The sequence below is a fragment of the Mobula hypostoma genome, chromosome 3 (genome assembly GCF_963921235.1).
Source record: "Mobula hypostoma chromosome 3, sMobHyp1.1, whole genome shotgun sequence".
Lineage (NCBI taxonomy): Eukaryota > Metazoa > Chordata > Chondrichthyes > Myliobatiformes > Myliobatidae > Mobula > Mobula hypostoma.
In genome coordinates, this window is record NC_086099.1 from 3,636,234 (window position 1) to 3,659,665 (window position 23,432).

At 41.5% G+C, this 23,432-nt stretch overlaps 1 protein-coding gene across 5 annotated transcripts in view; it reads right to left on the bottom strand.

The window, feature by feature from the left end:
* Positions 1–23,432, bottom strand: part of pias2 (protein inhibitor of activated STAT, 2) — a 111,325-nt gene that overhangs the window by 49,264 nt on the left and 38,629 nt on the right. For all 5 annotated transcript variants that reach the window (XM_063042578.1, XM_063042575.1, XM_063042574.1 and 2 more), the window contains 4 exons: positions 17,899–18,033; positions 11,350–11,455; positions 2,428–2,501; positions 206–366 (listed from right to left, as the gene is read on the bottom strand). In XM_063042578.1, coding sequence (XP_062898648.1) covers positions 206–366; positions 2,428–2,501; positions 11,350–11,455; positions 17,899–18,033 — 476 coding nt within the window. The remainder of the gene's footprint in view (positions 1–205; positions 367–2,427; positions 2,502–11,349; positions 11,456–17,898; positions 18,034–23,432) is intronic.

Here is a 23,432-nt window from a genome sequence, read left to right on the forward strand (position 1 = left end):
TAAACAGAGATTATTCTGCAGAGTGCAACTACTGTTATGTCTCAGAAACTATTGGGCTGAAAAGCATTAAGTGATCCCTCTAAAATTCTCGTGTTTCTTTTTTCTGATCTATTGTTACTCAAAGAAAGACAAAACTAGAAGATACCATTTGTAAAACACAAAATGTGATAGTAAAACTAAATTGTTGCCAATGTTTACAACATACCCATCTATTATTAAACTCTCATAGGATGCCTTTTTATCGCAGACTGGACAAATCCACGTGGGCTTCTTTTCATTCATTTGAAGGTAGAGTGCAGCATCAAAGCACTGTAGATGTGTACAACTGACAGCACGGCAAGGGACCGTCAGGCGCATCTTCCCCAACTATAAAAATTAAAAGCCAAACATTAAACTTCATAAAACTAACTCAAATCAATACGCACACTAATTTTATTTGTGAAACTAAAAAATTACAAGTTCAGTTTAACAGTAAAATATGCAGATTCTGATTTTGACAACTAGTTGATGCAGAATATCAGAGTGAATAAAAACAAAGAGATCAGCATTATTTGTTGCATGTACATTGAGACATCAAAGTAAACAGTGAAATGTGTCGTTTGTGTCAACGACCAACAGTCTGAGGAATATCTTGGGCTGGGCAGCCCACAGGTATCCCCAAAGCTTCCAATGCCAACATAGCATGTTCACAACTTACTAACCCTAACCTATACATCTGTGCAATGTTCAAGGAGGTACCTAATCAAGTGGCCACCAAGTGTATTTCTGCATGTTCAGTGTCTTTTGCTGCTGTAGCCATCCACTTCAGAGATACTCTTCTGCACACCACTGTTGTAACACGTGGTTACTTGAGATACTGTCATCTTCCTGTCAGCTTGAACTGGTCTGGCCATTCTCCTCTGACCTCTCTCATTAACAAGGCACCCATAAAACTACCAGTCACTGGATGTTTTTTGTTTATTGCACCACTCTCTGTAAACTCTAGAAATAGCCCGTGTGAAAATTCCAGGAGATCAGTCTCTGAGATGTTCAAACCACACCCATCTGGAACCAACAATCATTCCACAGTCCAAGTCACTTAGATCACAATTCTTCCCAATTCTGATGTTTGGCCTCTTGACCATGTCTGCGTGCTTTTATGCATTGATTTGCTGCCACAGGATTAGCTGATTAGGTATTTGTATTAATGAGCAGGTATACAGATGTACCTAATAAAGTCGCCACTGAGGGTAAATTTAGACAGACTGATGATGCTCTAGTATAGAGCAAAAAGGTTGTGAAAGGAATTCAGTCCTTCAAGAAGCAACTTTAGAGAGAAATGGGTAGTTAACATTTCAGACTGAGCCCTTTCATCTAGACTCAAAGAATAGAGGGGACATGACCGGCACTTATACCTGTTATCGCCCCTCTACTCTTAGTCCAGATGAAAGATCCTGATCCAAAACTGACTGTCAATTTCCCTCTACAGATGCTGCCTGATCTGCTCAGTTCCCTCTGCAGCCTGTTTTTTTGCTTGTCACACTTCGACTTTATGTTCTATTACAATCACCTAAAACAGGATCTTCAGAGGGCTGCTTCCCATTCAGACATGACATCTCTTTAACATCTGTCCAGTTTATTCCCACTGATATTGCTAATTCAGAGCTTTATAAAGAAAGCTTCACTTTAAAGATCTCAGGTGAATCTTTTTTCAAAAAACTTGAAACTCATCATTAACTTCCAAGATATTTTTGGTAGTCTAGTTTTTTTTTGCTGGACTTTGTGTCTGCCAGTGTGAAAGCAAACTTGCTGAAATGCACAGCACTGAATGCTCTGAAATATTCTTTAACATCCTTTTCATGAAGGCAGCTAGCATGAGATGATTACGGCAGTGATTTGTGCTCAATTTTCGTTGCTTTCTGTAAGGAATTTGTACATTCTCCCCGTGACTGTGTTGGTTTCCTCCAGGTGACCTGGTTCTCTCCCACATTCCAAAAGCATGTACGTTAAGCTTAGTAAGTTGTGGACAAGATGTTTTTGCACTGGAAGCATGGCTACACTTGCAGGTTACCACCGGCACATCCTCGGACAGTGTTGGTCGTTGATGCATTTCAGAATCTGATTCAGATTTATTTGTCGCATGTACATAGAACATGTTTCTGCATCTACCACATGTGACAATAAAGCAATTAGGGTTATGCACCACCCAGCAACCCACATATTTATCCTGTGGCTAATAAAGTGGCCAATGAGTGTACATTTCACATGTTGCAGAAGGATAGTTCAGAATTTAAAACAAATATTGGATTAGTTTCAGCTATCATTTCAATTGCATGTTACAAAGAAGAATGCATGATTTATTCTACAGGAATACTCACCCGAGGGCATCTAGAGAAAAAGTACAGTAATTCCCACACCCTGATGAATGCTGATAAACCAGCAACTTACTGGACACATCAATGAGACTCTGAGACTTGTGGTTGCAATTTCACTATCAGGATCTGCAGTCAGCTTCTCTTTAACTGAAGAAATATAAACAGTAACAATTGTAACTGAGTTATTAATACCACTGGACAACAAAGATTTTGCTTCCTAAATACTTTTGGGTGTATCTTATGGATTTTGGGCTGCTGATCATGAAAATCACCTTGACATATCCCTAAACGCAAACATGCGGAAATCTGCAGATGCTGGAAACTCAAGCAACACACATTAAAAATGCTGGTGAACACAGCAGGCCAGGCAGCACCTATAGGAAGAGGTGCAGTCGATGAATTTAAAAACGTAAACACGAGCAAATATGCAGATACTGGAAATTCAAGCAACACGCATGAATTTAAAAACACAGACACGAGGAATGTCGACTGTACCTCTTCCTATAGATGCTGCCTGGCCTGCTGCGTTCACCAGCATTTTTTATGTGTGTTGCTTGACATATCCCTACCACACAACTTTTTTTTAAAATCATGTATATTTGTTATTTTAGTTCATTATTTAAGTTAATTGAAATGTTGCCCAAGTCAGAAGCTGCAACGTTTTCTGCCTTGTCCAGGCATGCCTGGGCAGGGTGGATGTTGCACGGCAGGACAGGATTTAGAAAGGCTATAAAAGAACCACGCACACACATTGGATTTACATGTTGTCATGTGTGACGCCAAGCAGAGCTACCGGACGGATGATGCTAATGAGAGAGATAACGGAAGACAATGGAGAAACATTCAAAATGCTAATAAGACAGAAGAGAGAGAGATTAACGAGAAAGAAACACAATTCAGATATTGACAGACCGGTTGCTTTGAACCTGAACTGTTTGAAGTTTGATGGACAGGTGATACCCCAGCAGGGGGATAAAAAGAGCAGGCTTGCTAAGGCACGTGACACGCCACGAGACCCTGGAAACAGCAGTGTGCCCCCACAAGTTGGTGAGACTTTGGAGGACTGGTTCTCGGAAACCGATCAGAGGCTCACAGGGTGTAAAGGTACTATCGGTGGGAACCTGGGGTGGGTGTCCGCCCTTGCCTGGGTGCCCGGTTCACCGTGGAAGAATGATCGTATCCGGAACGGGGGGGTCACAGTCGGTGACTACAGCGGGATTAGAGGACATCAAAAGGTCTTCCTGAAACCAACTGCATCTCTCACTCGCTCTCTCTCTCCTCCCCCCCCCCAACGGTACAACAGCAGCGACTACTTCGAACTGCACAAAACTGAACTGAACTCAGCTTCACTTAAGACTGATCATTTTACCCCTAGACTGCAATAGAGCTTGGTTGATTCCTATTACTCTAGTTCTGTGTATATGTGTGTATTATCATTGCTAACCTGTTACATTTATATCCTTACGATTAGGGTACTGTATTACTTATTTCTTTAATAAAACTTTATTAATTCCTAGTAATCACAGACTCCAACGAGCGTTCCATTTCTGCTGGTTTGGCAACCCAGTTACGGGGTACATACCAATCTATATCGGCTTGTCATCATGCTGATGCGCATATTATGTGTACTCATTATAATAAAGTAATTATATTTTCAGGAGTATTTGTGACAAGAAAATGTCTCGGTAATGTTGCAACAGCCTTGATACATTGCGATATTTGTGGTGAATATACGCTTAAATCTCAAAGACGGAGCATGACTTGTCTTATTAAGAAAACCTATGAACTTTACTTTGGGTGTAAAATTGGCAACCAAGACAAAGCCTTGGGTGTAAAATTGGCAACCAACCAAAACTTTTGTTGTGCAACATGTGCTGTCATCCTTAGAGCTTGAATCAGCGGTACGTGGAAGTCAATGCCGTTTGCTGTCTTGATGATATGGTGAGACAATAGACAATAGGTGCAGGAGTAGGCCATTCGGCCCTTTGAGCCAGCACCACCATTCACTGTGATCATGGCTGACCATCCACAATCAGTATCCAGTTCCTGCCTTCTCCCCATATCCCTTGACTCCACTATCTCCCCATACCCTCCAAATATCCGACCTGCCTCTCGGTTTTTTTTTTGCACTACCTTACTTTCCCTTTTCTATTTTCTATTTATGACCTATAATTTAAATTTTAAATATTTACTATTGATTTGTACTCCAGGCAGCGCGAAGCGCAGAATCAAATATCGCTGTTATGATTTGTAAGTTCTAGTAACAATTGTTTGGCAACAATAAAAGTATAAAGTAAAGCTCTATCTAACTCATTCTCGAAAGCATCCAGAGAATTGGCCTCCACTGCCTTCTGAGGCAGAGCATTCCAGAGATCCACAATTCTCTGGGTGAAAAAGTTTTTCCTCAATCCCGTTCTAAATGGCCTATCCCTTATTCTTAAACTGTGGCCACTGGTTCTGGACTCCCCCAACATCGGGAACATGTTTCCTGCCTCTAGCATGTCCAATCCCTTAATAATCTTATATGTTTCCGTCAGATCCCCTCTCACCCTTCTAAATTCCAGTGTATACAAGCCCCGTCGCTCCAATCTTTCAGCATATGACAGTCCCGCCATCCCGGGAATTATCCTCGTGAACCTACGCTGCACTCCATCAATAGCAAGAATGTCCTTCCTCAAATTTGGAGACCAAAACTGCCCACAATACTCTAGTTGTGGTCTCACCAGGGCCCTGTACAACTGCAGAAGGACCTCTTTGTCCTATATTCAACTCCCCTTATTATGAAGGCCAACATGCCATTAGCTTTCTTCACTGCCTGCTGTACCTGCATGCTTACTTTCAGTGACTGATGAACAAGGACAACTAGATCTCATTGTACTTCCCCTTTTCCTAACTTGACACCATTCAGATAGTAATCTGCCCAGTCACCCAACCTATCCAAGTCACCCTGCATTCTCATAACATCCTTCTCACATTTCACACTGCCACCCAGCTTTGTGTCATCTGCAAATTTGCTAATGTTACTTTTAATCCCTTCATCTAAATCATTAATGTATATTGTAAATAGCTGTGGTCCCAGCACCAAGCCTTGCGGTACCCCACTACTCACTGCCTGCCATTCTGAAAGGGACCTGTTAATCCCTACTCTTTGTTTTCTGTCTGCCAACCAATTTTCTATCCATGTCAGTACCCTACCCCCAATACCATGTGCTCCAATTTTGCCCACTAATCTCCTATGTGGGACCTTATCAAAGGCTTTCTGAAAGTCCAGGTACACTACATCCACTGGCTCTCCTTTGTCCATTTTCATAGCTACATCCTCAAAAAATCCCAGAAGATTAGTCAAGCATGATTTCCCCTTCATAAATCCATGCTGACTCGGACTGATACTGTTACTGCTATCCAAATGTGCCACTATCTTACCTTTTACAAATGACTCCAGCATCTTCCCCACCACTGATGTCAGGCTAACTGGTCTATAATTCCCTGTTTTCTCTCTCCCTCCTTTCTTAAAAAGGGGGATAACATTAGCTACCCTCCAATCCACAGGAACTGATTCCAAATCTATAGAACATTAGAACTGATCCTGAATCTATAGAACATGAGAGAAGGATCATGTGACAGAGAAACCAGTGAGCCTGGTTTCTCTGTTAAAAGCAAGAAATTCAATAACTACCCCAATCTCTCTTCAGCCGTGAGACCTGTGCTGCATGACAACATTGTTCCAGCACCGAACATACCAGAGACACGGAGTCTAGCTAGAGAAGGCAGATGAAGATGCTATGATGCACCAGTCAAGAATGGAAATCGACACTGATACAGATTTAGAACCCTTTATGAGAGGCGCTGATTGTGCAGATAGCCAGAGGCTTTTTCTCAGGGTTGAAATGGCTAACACGAGGAGCCATAGTTTTAAGGTGGAAGTAGGTACAAGGGGGACATCAGAGGAAAGTTTTGCACACAGTCACTGGTGGGTACGTGGATTGCTCTGCCAGCAAAGGTGGTAGAGGCGGACACAATAGGGTCTTTTAAGAGACTCTTAAAGATAGGTACATGGAGCTTAGAAAAATAGAGGGCTATGCGGTAGGGTAATTCTAGGCTGTTTCTAGAGTAGGTTAGATGGTTGGCGCAACATTGTGGGCCCAAGGGCTTGTAATGTGCTGCAGATTTTCTATGTTTCTATGTTGAGTGAGCCTCATCTGACAACTCAATCTGAGTTAAATGACCTAGTCAGAGACTTGAGTTTGTCAAGGGCAAAAGCAGAATTACTGGGTTCAAGACTGCAAGGATGAAACCTACTGTCACCAGGTGCAAAAATTTTCATGAAGGATTTCAATATTTGAGACAGATGTTTCCCAGAATCACTGATGCCAAGATTAAGAAAGAAGGCATTTTTGATGGTCCATATATCAAACAGGTCATTGATGACAGGCAATTCAAAGAACTTCTAATGGAACTGGAGAAAATCGCATGGAAGACATTCAAGGACATTGTTGAAAAATTTCTGGCAACTACAGAGCACCAATTTACATGCAGTTGGTTGACAGCATGTTTCAAGCATACAAAACCATGAAGTGCAACACATCACTAGTTTCATTTTCTGCATTCCCACTTAGACTTCTTCCCTGTAAATCTTGGTGCATCAATGACAAGCATAATTGAAGGTTTCACCAGGACATTGCGCTCAGGGAGAAATGGTATCAAGAATCCATCACTGCTGGCTGATTAATATTAGACACTTAAGCAAGAAGCCTCAGACATTTGAGTATAATCGAAAATCATCAATAAAACATTTTTTAGCATTGTTGAATTATTGCAAAGTGTCAGCACTGTTATGCAATTAAATGCATTCTATTCAATAAAAATTTCTTGCTTCTCCAAATTCCTATGTGATACACGTAGTCTAAAATTATATTTGTGTTCAGCTTCAAGCAGTCTATTAGAACCACAAAAAAATTTCTGAGGAAGAACTTTTTAAAAAATTTGCTGCCCAGCGTAGTCTGCAGAAGACTTTGTTGGATCCAACTGTTTAGTTCTTAGATTAGACTGCTTAATTGATATTTTATTTGCAGTTTAACAATTAATTATCTGTTTGTATTTTATGCAATTACTTATATACAAGTAACTGTCTAGTATGCTTCCTAGTGGTAATTGCATACACAAGTTAAATTTGTTTCCCTAGTGGTTACACTGATACGATTCTGGAAGTTTCTCTTGGTAATGTATTATTTGAATAAGAGCTATCTCATTGGCTCACTCTTACCTATAAATCTGAATGAAAATTTCCACATCAATGTTGTATAAAAGAGCTGCTTCATGCTGGGCAGCATTTTCTGTTGATTCTCCCTCTCCAACTAGCAGACTTGCATCACTGTCCATTTTCTACATTCCTTTGTTCTATCAGCACTTAATAAAACCATCATGAAGCAACAAATTTTGGGCCTCTTTGCTGACCTCCAAAAGAACTTTGGATTTAAACATCCGAGATGTCTCGGATCAGGTCCAGAATATTCTGAATGGACAGGGCGAGCAGCCAGTTGTCTTGGTACATGTTGGTACCAATGACATAGATAGGACAAGGGAGGAGGTCCTGAAGAGAGATTTCCAGGAGTCAGCAAGGAAGCTGAGAAGCAGGACCTCCAGGGTAGTAATCTCGGGATTGCTACCTGTGCCACATGCTAGCGAGGGCAAGAATAGTAGGATCAAGCAGATGAATGAGCGGTTGAGAGACTGGTGCAGGGGGCAGGGCTTCAGATTCTTGGATCATTGGGGTCTCTTCTGGGGGAAGTATGACCTGTTCAAAATGGACAGGTTACACCTGAACCCGAAGGTGACCAATATCCGGGCGGGAAGGTTTAATAGAGCTGTTAGGGAGGGTTTAAACCAATTTGGCAGGGGGATGGGAACCGGAATGATAGAGCAGAGGAAGCAGAAAACAGAAATAAATCTAAGATAGTGAGCAGTAAAGATGTCAGGAAAGACAGGCAGGTGATGGGGCAAACCTGCAGCCATTGGGATGAGTTGCAGTGCAATAAAGCCGCGGTGCAATCAAAGCAAAAAGTACCAAATACTGGTCTTAAGGTGTTATACTTAAATGCATGCAGCTTAAGGAATAAGGTGGATGATCTTGTCGTACAGCTACAGATTGGCAGGTATGATATTGTGGCCATCAATGAGACGTGGCTAAAGGATGCATGTCTCTGGGAGATGAACATCCAAGGATACACGGTGTATCGGAAGGATAGGAAGGTAGGCAGAGGGGGAGGCGTGGCTTTATTGGTAAGAAATTATATCAAGTCATTAGAAAGAGGTGACTTAGGATCGGAAGGTGCAAAACCTTTATGGGTTGAGCTAAGAAATCGCAGAAGTAAAAGGACCCTGATGGCAGTTATATACAGGCCTCCAAACAGCTGCAGTGACGTGGACTACAAATTACAACAGGAAATAGAAAAGGCTTGTCAGAAGGGCAGTGTTATGATAATTGTGGGGGATTTTAACATGCGAGTGGATTGGGAAAATCAGGCCAGCACTGGATCGCAAGAGAGAGAATTTGTAGAATGTCTGCGAGATGGCTTTTTAGAACAGCTTGTTGTTGAGCCCACTAGGGGATCGGCTGTACTGGATTGGGTATTGTGTAATGAACCAGAGGTGATTAGAGAGATTGAGGTGAAGGAACCCTTAGGAGCCAGTGATCATAACATGACTGAGTTCACTGTGAAATCTGAAGAGAAGCCGAAATCCGATGTGTCAGTATTTCAGTGGAGTAAAGGAAATTACAGTGGCATGAGAGGGGAACTGGCCAAAGTTGACTGGAAAGGGACACTAGCGGGAAGAACGGCAGAGCAGCAGTGGCTGGAGTTTATGCGAGAAGTGAGGAAAATGCAACACAGGTATATGCCAAAAAAGAAGAAATTTTCGAATGGAAAAAGGATGCAACCGTGGCTGACAAGAGAAGTCAAAGCCAAAGTTAAAGCAAAGGACAGGGCATACAAGGAAGCAAAAATTAGTGGGAAGACAGAGGATTGGGAAGTTTTTAAAAGCTTACAAAAGGAAACTAAGAAGGTCATTAACTGAGAAAAGATGAACTATGAAAGGAAGCTAGCAAATAATATCAAAGAGGATACTAAAAGCTTCTTCAAGTACATAAAGAGTAAAAGACAAGTGAGAGTCGGTATAGGACCGATAGAAAATGATGCTGGAGAAATTGTAATGGGAGATAAGGAGATGGCAGAGGAACTGAATGAGTGTTTTGCATCAGTCTTCACTGAGGAAGACATCAGCAGTATACCGGACACTCAAGGGTGGCAGGGAAGAGAAGTGTGTGCAGTCACAATTACGACAGAGAAAGTACTCAGGAAGCTGAATAGTCTAAGGGTAGATAAATCTCCTGGACCAGATGGAATGCACCCCCGTGTTCTGAAGGAAGTAGCTGTGGAGATTGCGGAAGCATTAGCAATGATCTTTCAAAAGTCGATAGATTCTGGCATGGTTCCAGAGGACTGGAAGATGGCAAATGTCACTCCGCTATTTAAGAAGGGGGCAAGGAAGCAAAAAGGAAATTATAGACCTGTTAGCTTGACATCGGTGGTTGGGAAGTTGTTGGAGTCGATTGTCAAGGATGAGGTTACGGAGTACCTGGAGGCATATGACAAGATAGGCAGAACTCAGCATGGATTCCTTAAAGGAAAATCCTGCCTGACAAACCTATTACAATTTTTTGAGGAAATTACAAGTAGGCTAGACAAGGGAGATGCAGTGGATGTTGTATATTTGGACTTTCAGAAGGCCTTTGACAAGGTGCCACACATGAGGCTGCTTAACAAGATAAGAGCCCATGGAATTACGGGAAAGTTACATACGTGGATAGAGCATTGGCTGATTGGCAGGAAACAGAGAGTGGGAATAAAAGGATCCTATTCTGGTTGGCTGCCGGTTACCAGTGGTGTTCCACAGGGGTCCGTGTTGGGGCTGCTTCTTTTTACATTGTACATCAACGATTTGGATTATAGAATAGATGGCTTTGTGGCTAAGTTTGCTGATGATACGAAGATAGGTGGAGGGGCCGGTAGTGCTGAGGAAACAGAGAGTCTGCAGAGAGACTTGGATAGATTGGGAGAATGGGCAAAGAAGTGGCAAATGAAATACAATGTTGGAAAGTGTATGGTTATGCACCTTGGCAGCAGAAATAAACAGGCAGACTATTAGTTAAATGGGGAAAGAATTCAAAGTTCGGAGATGCAACGAGACTTGGGAGTCCTCGTACAGGATACCCTTAAGGTTAACCTCCAGGTTGAGTCGGTGGTGAAGAAGGCGAATGCAATGTTGGCATTCATTTCTAGAGGAATAGAGTATAGGAGCAGGGACGAGGTGTTGAGGCTCAATAAGGCGCTGGTGAGACCTCATTTGGAGTACTGTGGGCAGTTTTGGTCTCCTTATTTAAGAAAGGACGTGCTGACATTGGAGAGGGTACAGAGAAGATTCACTAGAATGATTCTGGGAATGGGAGGGTTAACATGTGAGGAACGTTTGTCCGCTCTTGGACTGTATTCCTTGGAGTTTAGAAGAATGGGGGGGACCTCATAGAAACATTCCGAATGTCGGAAGGCATGGACAGAGTGGATGTGGTAAAGTTGTTTCCCATGATGGGGGAGTTTAGTACGAGAGGGCATGATTTAAGGATTGAAGGATGCCCATTCAGAACAGAGATGTGAAGAAATTTTTTTAGCCAGAGGGTGGTGAATCTATGGAATTTGTTGCCACGGGCAGCAGTGGAGGCCAAGTCATTGGGTGTATTTAAGGCAGAGATTGATAGGTATCTGAGTAGCCAGGGCATCAAAGGTGATAGTGAGAAGTCGGGGGAGTGGGACTAAATGGGAGAATGGATCAGCTCATGATAAGATGGCGGAGCAGACTCGATGGGCTGAATGGCCGACTTCTGCTCCTTGGTCTTATCGTCTAAGCTGCTCAAGTCAGCGCAGTATTAGCATCCACTTACTGAGTGCTCTGGAGTGGTCAGAATTCCTGATGCCTTTGCTTCTTAGCCTCTGTAGTAACACAGCTGACGTTAGCTGCTTCACCAGAAACACAGACACAGAATAATTCTGAAAAACAGCAGAGATTTTCTTTCATCTTTTTAATATCAGAATTTTTAGATCCACCATATTCTGAGAACATCGAGGCAACGGACACCTCTAATTTATTGCTAGTTTTTCTATGGTTAGGAACATTACTTATAGATTATTGAAAAAGAACTATAGACGAGAGAGATTACAATTAAAGTGTTATTCATAATCATCCTGTTGCATTTCCAGAAATATGTTATATTGCTACTTCCCTGTAACAGAATACAAAATGCAGCTGCAGCAGTGATTTGACTAGATGTATAAATCTCAGGTACATACTACAACATAATATTAAAAACAGCTACTTGAGCTTGTTCTGCTATTCTATAAGATCCAATATTGGCCTCAACACCACATTTTCCCATGGAAAATGGGCAGCCCCTTATCGTGAAATGTTGTCCTTGTTAGCAAAAACACCTCCTCAGCAGCCACTTCCTCAAAATCTTTACGCTTCAACAAGATCACATCTCAATTATTTAATTTCCCATCAGATCCAACCTGCTCAGCCTCATCCTATGTCAACCACAACATCCCAATAATCAACTTGATGAATCTCCTCTGCATTAAGCACCATGCAAAAAAAGTAATTCCTTAAATATGAAAAACAAAACCTTAGGTTCTGGGTCACTAAAGTTTTACTTTTATAATCCACACCCCTTGCAATAAAGGCCAATATTCTATTAGATTTCCTGATTTCTTGCAGCATCTGCCTCACCCCTATCCTGCCAAAGGGTCTCGACCCGAAACGTCGACTGTACTCTTTCATAGGCGCTGCCTAACCAGCATTTTGTGTATGTTGCTTGGATATCCAGCATCTGCATATTTTCTCTTGTTTGTCACCTCTATCCTTTCTCTTTAGAAATGCTAACCTGCTTGCATCATAGTTTTAATCTTTTTTTACATTGTAATTCCACATTTCATTTATTTCTCAAACATACATTTCAGACTCAGATGACCAGCATCGGAGGGCATGTCTTTGACTCAAAATTCTCTCAAAAACCTGCTCACCTTGAAACCTCTAAGATACTCTTTAAAACCTCTCTCATTGATCATACCTTTATTAATTTAATCTGTTGTTTCCTATATTAATTGAAGTTAATTTTTGCTGTCTGCTAAACTTCAATAGAACAATTGAATAGTACAGGAGCTACACAAATCCAGGCTGCTGTTCAATTATTTATTGATATCCCCAGAAAACCAATCAACATTATCATCACAAGAAAGCCTGTGATTTTTTTTTCGTTTACTTTGCTTAAACAGGTAAACTCCAATTAAATGAAAGCAACATCAAAAATCAGAAGGGAAGATTCAAACTGCAACTTTGTTACAGAAAGAGTACTGTGCTAACATAAGCAAACACAAGAGATTCCACAGATGCAGTAAATCCAGAGCAACACACACAAAATGATGGCGAAATCAGTAGGTCAGGCAACATCTACGGAAATGAATAAACAGTCGATGTTTTGGGCTGAGTTCTGATGAAGGGTCTCTGCTTGAAACGACAACTGTTTTTCATTTCCATAGATGCTGCCTGACCTGCTGAGTTTCTTCAGCATCTTCTGTGTGTAACAAGGGGACACATTACAGCTATATCGGTCATTATAAAACTTTCCATACAAACTGTATAAATCTTAAGGCACATAAACACTGATGGTCTTGATGAAGAGTTTCAGACCGAATCACAACCTTTTATTCTCCTCCATGGATGCTGCCTGACCTGTTGAGTTCCTCCATCACTTTGCGTTACTCAACCTTAAGGCATACTGATAAAGCTTATATGTGATGGGAGATAGTGACCTACATCATCATCATCATCAGGTGCCGTGCCCAGTTTGAGCTTTGACTGCCATGGCCCACACACTCCTGTTTCGGGTCAAGTGGATCAATTCATTGGTATTCATTTCCAGTTCTCTGGCTGCTGTCTCCATCATCATTTGTCTTTGTCCTCCTCTTGCTTTCTTCCCTTCAATCTTTCCCATAATTACCGTGCATTCTAACTCCTCTTTCCTGATCACATGTCCAATAAAGTTATGTTGCCTTTTCTTATCTCATATATTATTTCTCTTTTTGTGTTTGCGCTGTTCATGACATCCTCGTTAGATATTCGTTTGGTCCATGATATGCTTTGCATCCTCCTCAAACCCTATCTCTGCTGCTTCAATTCGTTTCCTCATGTTACTAGATATTGTCCCACATTCTGAGCCACAAAACGTAACTGGATAAACGTAACATTTCAGTATTCTGAGGCAGGTTGTCATACCTAGTTTAGTATTGGTCAGTATACTCTTCATTCTCATAAAGGTGTCTTTTGCCATCCCTATTCTTCTTTTGATGTCCATGTCACACCTGCCATCTGATGTCACCCAGCTTCCTAAGTAGCAAAAGTTCTGTACTTGTTTTATGTCTTCCCCATTTATTCTCAGGCTGCAGATAGGATTCTCCTTCTTTTTGGAGATCACCATACATTCTGGCTTTTTGCCAGTGATAGACAGATCCATTTTTGCACTTTCTTCAACAACTATATCAATTAAGTTTTGTAGTTCATCCTCCGTACTTGCAATTAACACAGTGTCATCTGCATATCTGAAATTATTGATTTTTCACCGCCAACTTTGATTCCCAAGATGTCTCTTATTTTTTGTAATATTGTTTCACTGTACACATTAAATAAATCAGGGGAGAAAACACACCCTTGTCTAACGCCTCTCTTGATTTTCCTAAACTGACTCACTTCTCCATCTATTCTTACAGCGGCAGTTTGTTCCCAGTACAGACTTCTGATTAGGCAGAGGTCTTTCGGACCTAGATCTAGAGTTTTCTGTAAAATTTCAAATAACTTATTGTGCTTCGTGTTATCAAATGCTTTTGTGTAGGCGATAAAACAAACAAATCTTTTTGCACTTGAATAGCTCGTTCTGATAGTATCCTTAACATCAATATTGTGTTTCTTGTACCTTTGTCTTCCACAAAACCACATTGTTCTTTACCTATTTCAGCTTGTATCTTTCTTTTAGCTCGTCATCAAAATTCTTAGAAGTATCTTGGTGATATGACTCATTAAACTTATGGTCCTATGTAATTCACATTCTATTGCTCCAGGTTTCTTAGGAAGATTGATAAATACTGAATTTTTCATCTCTTCTGGTATTATTCCAGCCTCATAAATGACATTGATTAAATCAGTGAGTTTTTCAATTCCATAATCTTCAAGGGTGATAATTTGTTCTATTATTAATTCATCAGGACCTGCTGCCTTTCCTTTCTTCATCTTATTTATTGCATTACGAACTTCAGATTTTAAAATACTTGGACCTTCAATGTTTTTCTTAATTTCTGGATTTTCACCTCGATCGTCTTCAAACAATTCCTGAATATACTCAGTTCGTCTGTTCATAATTTCACCTTTTTCCATGATAATGGTACCGTCCTTTGCTTTCAAACATCTACCTGAAGAACAGAGGAGCTTTTTACCAGTGATATTCTTGATTTGCTGATGTAACCTTATGGATCAGTAATAGGGATTCTTTCTATTTGCTCACATTCCTGGTTCAACCATTCTTCTTTGGCTTTTTGACATAAGCTTTTAACTTTTTAATCTAAGGACTTATATTCTATAGGATTTGCTTTCTTCTGTCAGATTTTTGATTTCATCTATTATCCATTTATTCTTTGTGCTTTTTTCTTTTTTAGGAATCACTGACTTTGCTGATTCTACCAAGGCATCCTTTAGAGCAGTGGTCCCCAACCTCCGGGCCGCGGACTGATACCGGGCCGTGAAGCATGCAGTGGTGCAGTGGTAGTCGGGACACACCCAGCTCATCTTTAAGAAAAAAGTCGAAATAGACAAGCTAATTAATTAGGTGACGCCCGGCACGTAAATGTTGGCCCAGATCGGAACCGGGCCGACATTTATGTGCCGGGTGGCACCTAGTTAATTAACTTGTTTATTTCTGCTTTTTTCTTAAAGATGAGCTGGGTGTGTCCCGGCTACCACTGCACGCTTCACGCCCGGAGGCTGGAGACCACTACTTTAGAGAGTTAAATTTCATTTCTACATGATTGCTATCAACTTCAACAGATTCTATTTCTAGACTTTGAAATCTATTTACTTCAATTGTAAATTTTTGTCTTAAGTTTTCTTCTTTAATTAATTGCAAGTAGTCAAGGGATTGTTCAGGCTTTCACTTCTTTAGTTTTTTAAGTTTTACTTTTACATGACCTACTACTGGGTTATGGTCACTATTACAGTCTGCACCTGGATATGTTTTGCATTGAGTCACTGAGTTTCTAAATCTTTGGTTTATAGTAATAAAGTCAATTTGATTTCTAATGTTATCACCTGGACTCTTCGAGGTCCACAAGCATCTTGGGTGGTTTTTAAAGTAGGTACTCATAATGACCTGATTATTCATCTTGCACCATTCTACCCATTTCTCACCTCTTTCATTTCATTCCCCTAGTCCAAATTTTCCTATGGTATTTCCATCAGCACCTTGCCTACTTTAGCATTTAGATCTCCCATGACAATAACAATATCTTGAGATTTGCATCCATTCTTTGTTTGTTCAAGCTCTTCGTAGAATTTATTTATATCATCATTTGTTGCATCTGTTGTTGGTGCATATACCTGCAGAATTGCTAAATCAAATGGTTGTCCTCTGAATCTAACAAGGAGCACTCTTTCTGATATTGCCCAACGTCCTAAAACACTTTTTGCCATGTTTTCATCCATAAGAATTCCTACTCAATTAGTATGGGATGTTCCACAAGAATAAATTAGTGTTTTATTTCTATTCTGACATGTTCCAGCACCTATCCAATGAAGTTTGCTCATTGCCATGATGTTAATCTTTAGTTTTTCCATTTCATTTATCACATTGTCCAATCTTCCTGCTTGATATAGGGTTCTTACATTCCAAGTGGCAATAATTTTCTTTTGTGTTACTTGAATTTTATGAGCAGTAGCTTGATGACGGTCGGGGATCCCCTGCTGACCAGAATCAACCCTACCGAGCGAAGCTTCTTCAGAATTGCCTTGAAGATCCTCTTGACGCTGTTGTTGTGTGATACATTTTGAGAGTTTGACCATGGTTTTCTTAGCAAATAGATTCTAGGAAACCTTGTATCTAGCAATGGTGGTCGGCTATTGCCTACAGTTGGGCGAACTAAAGAAATCACCATTTCTCTTCCCAAATGTTCATCCGCCTTCTCCGTCATAAGATCAGTTACTGAACTTGCCGGATCTGCCGTTGGTCTTCGCTCGTATCCTGAGCAGGAACCCTTGCAGGTGCTACCGTTACGGGTCAGAGCTGCCCTGGGAGCAATAAATGACTAAGGGGTAACTCCACTTTCCCCAAAACCTCATCACCGGTTGCAGTTTAGAGTCATACCCAGGACAAAGTGAGTACATACATGTGTACATGCTCACAAAAACACACAAATGTGATATAGTCAGCAAGCAAAGGGATATGATGGGTGACAAGAATGGTGCTACTCAGCACTATATTTTTAAATAATTAATGTCAAAGGATGGCTGCATTATATTTAGAAAGAAGAACAGATCATTCTTTCCATATAGTAGTTAACATCCATTATTTTTTTATTATTAGGAGATGAACTCACCAAGATCTCAGCGAGATGGAAATTTATTCTTAATATCTGGTTCACTAAAATTGCAGTAGTTTTCATGCAGTAGAAGGTTCTCAGGTAATTCACAGTGAAGTTACCCAATAAAATTTGATAAAAGAGCATTAGGGAAGGTTCGGTCAAAGAAGCAGGATTAAATGAATAATTTCAAAGGAGAAGTAGAGTAGTTCAGGCCTGGAACTCCAGAGCCAAAGCTGAGGGCATCTCAGCAAGGAGGGGCACCATGGCTGGGAAGGAAACCAGAGATTTTATTCAACATGCTTTTGTCATTTCAAGACAAAACTCGGCAATGAAGCAATCTGGTTAAAGTAATATTGTAAAGTTTGAAGGATTTCACCAGACCTTATTTAGCAATTACCAAGATCTAATTTCCATACTCCTCAAAATTAATCCCTGCAAACCTGGTTCCATACAGGCCATACAGGCACACTACAAATGGGCTCTGCCTTTACAGATGTTTTTAAGTTGATTTTGTCCATAAGTGAGAAAACACATACAGTAAAATCACGCGATGTGGTAACTATACCTCCACAATATTGTAAAGAATGGCATTGATAAGGGCCAATTAACATGAACATTATTTAATGTTTTTGCCTGTCTAGTAGCAATGGTACAGAATGAAGATATCCCACACTCGATAGGCTTGCAGCACAAGCACACAACGATTAATTCCTCCCAGCATATTTTCATGAAATTATTGCATAAAACTCCTAAAAACAAGAACAAAAGATCATCCACTTTTTCTTCTAAATTTTTTGGAACAATTAAGCACTTACTCTTCCCATTTCCGGTGCCCAAGAAACCGAAATCTGATTGGGCACAGCTGATGAGAGTCTAACTTGTGATGTGATGTTTAAAGGCCGACCCGGTCGTTTCTGTTCAACACCGTTTTTAACTGGTGGCGTAAACCCCTGGAAGAAAAGACTAACGATCTGAATCACTGATATTAAGATTGAAAAGAATGAAAACTAGAAAAAGTTCAGTTTTATAATCCACTCCCTCCTACCCTGTGCAGCAAAGCTAAGAACTGACAAAATAGATTTTGTACAGTATATCTTCGCAAACATAGCATTCAAGCTCCTCACTGTGAAAACAAACAGGATCACTACCACCCATCCCACAATCTCTTTGACCCACTACTGTCAGAAAGGAGGTACAAGAGCATCAGGACTAGGACTGCCAGATTGGGTTCTTCTCTCAGGCTATTAAGACCAGTGAATAGCCTGCCACCACTTGAGGTCCTGTCACTAGGACAGAGAGCTGTTTACCTGTGCTGCACTCTACATGCATTTTGAATTATATATTATTAACATATTTCTGGTAATAGTTTGGTTTATGCGCTCTGTGTGATAAATTGTGTGTGGGTGGACCAGAGGAATGCTGTTTGTTGAACAGATGAAAGTAAACTTGAGTTACATTACACTCAGGCTGCTGGATCCCACACTCAGATCATGATAAGTTGACAAGCTCAGTTGAGGTTGCATTGCCCTGTGGATCCAACTCATGAAGCTGAGAAGCAGGACCTCAAGGTAGTAATCTCGGGATTGCTGCCTGTGCCACGCGGCAGTGACTATAGGAATAGAGTGAGGTGGAGGATGAATGTGTGGCTGAGAGACTGGAACAGAGGGCAGGGATTCAGATTTCTGGATCATTGGGACCTCCTTTGGGGCAGGTGTGACCTGTACAAAAAGGATGGGTTGCACTTGAATCCAAGGGGGATCAATATCCTGACAGGGAGGTCTGCTAATGCTATTGTGGAGAGTTTAAACTAAAATTGCAGGGGGATGGGAACCAAACTGAAGAGACAGAGGAAGGGGCAGGTGGCTCACAAATAGAGAAAGCTTGTAGGCAGTGTGAGAGGGAGGATAGGCAGGAGATAGAGAAGGGCTGCACTCAGACTGATGGTTTGAGCTTATTGAAATGTATAAAATTCTAAAGGGATTGGACAGGCCAGATACAGGAAGATTGTTCCCAATGTTGGGGAAGTCCAGAACGAGGGGTCACAGTTTGAGGATAAAGGGGAAGCCTTTTAGGACCGAGATGAGGAAAAACTTCTTCACACAGAGAGTGGTGAATCTGTGGAATTCTCTGCCACAGGAAACAGTTGAGGCCAGTTCATTGGCTATATTTAAGAGGGAGTTAGACATGGCCCTTGTGGCTAAAGGGATCAGGGGGTATGGAGGGAAGGCTGGGGCAGGGTTCTGAGTTGGATGATCAGCCATGATCATACTGAATGGCGGTGCAGGCTCGAAGGGCCAAATGGCCTATTCCTGCACCTATTTTCTATGTTTCTATCGAGGAGCAGCCAGGGAGACAGATTCTGTAACGTTACAGTAATAACAGGGTTGTCATGATGGGGGATTTTAATTTCCCCAATATTGATTGGCACCTCCCTGAAGTGAGGGGTTTAGATGGGGTGGAGTTTGTTAGGTGTGTTCAGGAAGGTTTCCTGACACGGTACATAGATAAGCCTACAAAAGGAGAGGGTGGACTTGATCTGGTATTGGAAAATGAACCTGGTCAGGTGTCAGGTCTCTCAGTGGGAGAGCATTTTGGAGATAGTGATCATAATTCTCTCTCCTTTACCATAGCATTGAAGAGGGATAGGAACAGACAAGTTAGGAAAGCGTTTAATTGTCAGGCAGGAACTTGGAAGCATAAATTGGGAACAGATGTTCTCAGGGAAATGTACAGCAGAAATATGGCAAATGTTCAGGGGATACTTGCATGGCGTTCTGCACAGGTACATTCCAATGAGACACGGAAAGGATGGTAGGGTACAGGAACTGTGGTATACAAAGGCAGTTGAAAATCAAGTCAAGAAAAAAAGAAATGCTTATGAAAAGTTCAAAAAAACTAGGTAATGATAGAGATCTAGAAAATAAGGCTAGCAGGAAGGAGCTTAAGAATGAAATTAGGAGAGCCAGAAGGGGCCATGAGAAGGCCTTGGCGAGCAGGATTACGGAGAACCCCAAGGCATTCTACAAGAAAGTGAAGAACAAGAGGATAAGACGTGAGAGAATAGGACAATGAGAATGTGACAGTGGAAAAGCGTGTATGGAACCAAAGGAGATAGCAGAGCTACTTAATGAATATTTCCCTTCAATATTCACTACGGAAAAGGACCTTGGCGATTGTAGGGATGACTTAGTGGATTGAAAAGCTTGAGCATAGAGACATTAAGAAAGAGGATGCACTGGAGCTTTTGGAAAGTATCAAGTTGGATAAGTCACCGGGACCGGATGAGATGTACCCCAGGCTACTGTGGGAAGGAAGGGAGGAGATTGCTGAACCTCTGGCAATGATCTTTGCATCATCAATGGGGACGGAGAGGTTCCGGAGGATTGGAGGGTTGCAGATGTTGTTCCCTTATTCAAGAAATGCAGTAGAGATAACCCAGGAGTCTTACATCAGTGGTTGGTAAGTTGATGGAGAAGTTCCTGAGAGGCATGAACATTTGGAGAGGCATAGTATGATTAGAAATAATCAGCATAGCTTTGTCAAGGGCAAATCGTGCCTTACGAGCCTAATCGAATTTTTTGAGGATGTGACAAAACGCATTGATGAAGGTAGAGTAGTAGATGTAGTGTATATGGATTTCCGCAAAGCATTGATAAGGTATCCCATGCAAAGCTTATTGAGAAAGTAAAGAGGCATGGGATCCAAGGGGACCTTGCTTTGTGGATCCAGAACTGGCTTGCACACAGAAGGCAAAGAGTGGTTGTAGACGGGTCATATTCTGCATGGAGGTTGGTGACCAGTGGTGTGCCTCAAGGATCTGTTCTGGGACCCCTTCTCTTCGTGATTTTTATAAATGACCTGGATGAGGAAGTAGAGGGATGGGTTAGTGTATTTGCTGATGACACAAAGGTTTGGGGTGTTGTGGATAGTGTGGAGGGCTGTCAAGAGGTTACAGCGGGACATCGATAGGAGGCAAAACTGTGCTGAGAAGTGGCAGATTGAGTTCAACCCAGATAAGTGCGAGGTGATTCATTTTGGTATGATGGCAGAATATAGTATTAATGGTAAGACTCTTGACAGTGTGGAGGATCAGAGGGATCTTGAAGTCCGAGTCCACAGGACACTCAAAGCTGCTGCGCAGGTTGACTGTGTGGTTAAGAAGGCATACGGTGTATTGGCCTTCATCAACCGTGGGATTGAGTTTAGGAGCCGAGAGGCAATGTTACAGCTATATTGGACCCTGGTCAGACCCCACATGGAGTACGCGCTCAGTTCTGGTCGCCTCACTACGGGAAGGATGTAGAAGCTTTTATAAAAATGGTTCAGAAGAGACTTATAAGGATGTTGCCTGGATTGGTGACCATGCCTTATGACTTATAGGTTAAGTGAACTTGGCCTTTTCTCCTTGGAGGATGAGAGGTGACCTTTTAGAGGTGTATAAGATGATGAGAGGCCTTGATCGTGTGACTAGTCAGAGGCTTTTTCCCAGGGCTGAAACAACTAACATGAGAGGACAGTTTTAAGGTGCTTGGAAGTAGGTTCAGAGGAGATGTCAGGGGTAAGTTTTTTTTTTAAATATAAACATAGAGTAGTGAGTGTGTGGAATGAGCTGCCGGCGACGGTGGTGGAGACAGATACAATAGGGTCTTTTAAGGGACTCCTGGATAGGTACGCACAGCTTAGAAAAATAGAGGGCTCTGGGTAACCCAAGGTAATTTCTAAAGTACATGTTCGACAGAGCATTGTGGGCCATAGGGCCTGTATTGTGTTGTAGGTTTTTCTAATGTAACTGTTATTCATGAGCAAGAGAAAACAGGAAACTACAGAACAGTCAGCTATATTGACAAGTATTATTGAAGATTTTTGTTGAAGAAGGAGATCAGAAATGGATATTATGCATCTGTATTTATTCAGGGCACAGACACAAAGAATTGAGGCAAAACAGCAGTGACCTCATAGACTGTATACAGATTACAGAGGAGCTGCTTGCTGCGTTGAGGCCAATTAGAGTGAAAAAATCCTCAGGCATTCCCGTGGACCATGTGGAAAGCTAGTGCAGAAATTGCAGGGGCCCTAGCCTAGGAATTTGAAATTGTCCTTAGTCACAGATGAAGTGCCAGAGTACTGGTAGATAGTCAATGTTGTTCCATTGTTTAAGTATGGCTCTAAAAATCAGCCAGGAAATTATCGGCCAATGAGCCTGACGTCAGCATTTGGACAAGCAGGGCCTGATTAGGGATACCCAAAATGGCTTTGTCTGTGATAAGTTGAATCTAACCAATCTTAAGAGTTTTTCTTGGTTACCAGGAAAGTTGAAGGAGAGGCAGTAGATGTTGTCCATGTGAACTTCAGCAAGGCCTTCGGCAAGGACCTGCAAGAAGGTTCAGTCACTTGGCATTTAAGAAGCGGTTGTAAATGGATTCAGCAATGGCTTCATAGGAGAAACCAGAGAGTGTTAGTAGATGGTTGCCTCTCTGACAGGAGGCCTATGACTTATGGTGTGCTGCAGGGAGCAATGCATGGTCCATTGTTGTTTGTCACCTATATCATGATCAGAAAATCTCATTTTGTTTGTAATGGACAGCGAGGAAGGCTATCAAAGCTTTCAGCGGCATCCTGTCTAGCTTGAAAAATGGCAGATGGAATTTAATGCAAGTGTGAGGTGTTGCACTTTGGGGGAACCATCTAGGGTAGGTCTTACACGGGTGAACAGTAGGTCACTGAGATGTGCTGTAGAACAGAGGGATCTTGGAACACAGATACTTAATTCCTTGTAAGTGACGTCACAGGTAGATAGTGCTGTAAAGAGAGCTTTTGACACATTGGCCTACATAAATTACAGTACTGAATACAGGAGTTGGGATGCTATGTTGAAGTTGTTTTAGATGTTGGTGAAGGCTGATTTGGTGTATTGTGTGCAGTTTTAGGTAGCTACCTACAGGAAAAATGTCAATAAGGTTGAAGGAGTACAGAGAAAATTTACAAGGATATTGCTGGCACTGGAGAACCTGAGTTATAGGGAAATATTGAATAGGTTAGGTCTTTATTCCTTAGACTGTAGGAGAATGAGAAAGATTTGATAGAGGAATACAAATTTATGAGGGGTATAGATAGGGTAAATGCAAGCAGGCGTCCTCCACGGAGAATGGATGAGCCTGAAAGAGGTCATAGGTTACGGGTAAAAGGTGAAATGTTTAAGGAGAACCTGAGAGGGAACTTCTTCACACAGAAGGTGATGCATGTGTAACAAGCTGCCAGCGGGAGAGCTGGATGTGGGTTTGGTTTCAATATTTCAGAGAGGCTGAATAAGAACATAGATGGGAGGGATATGGAGGGTACGGACCGCATG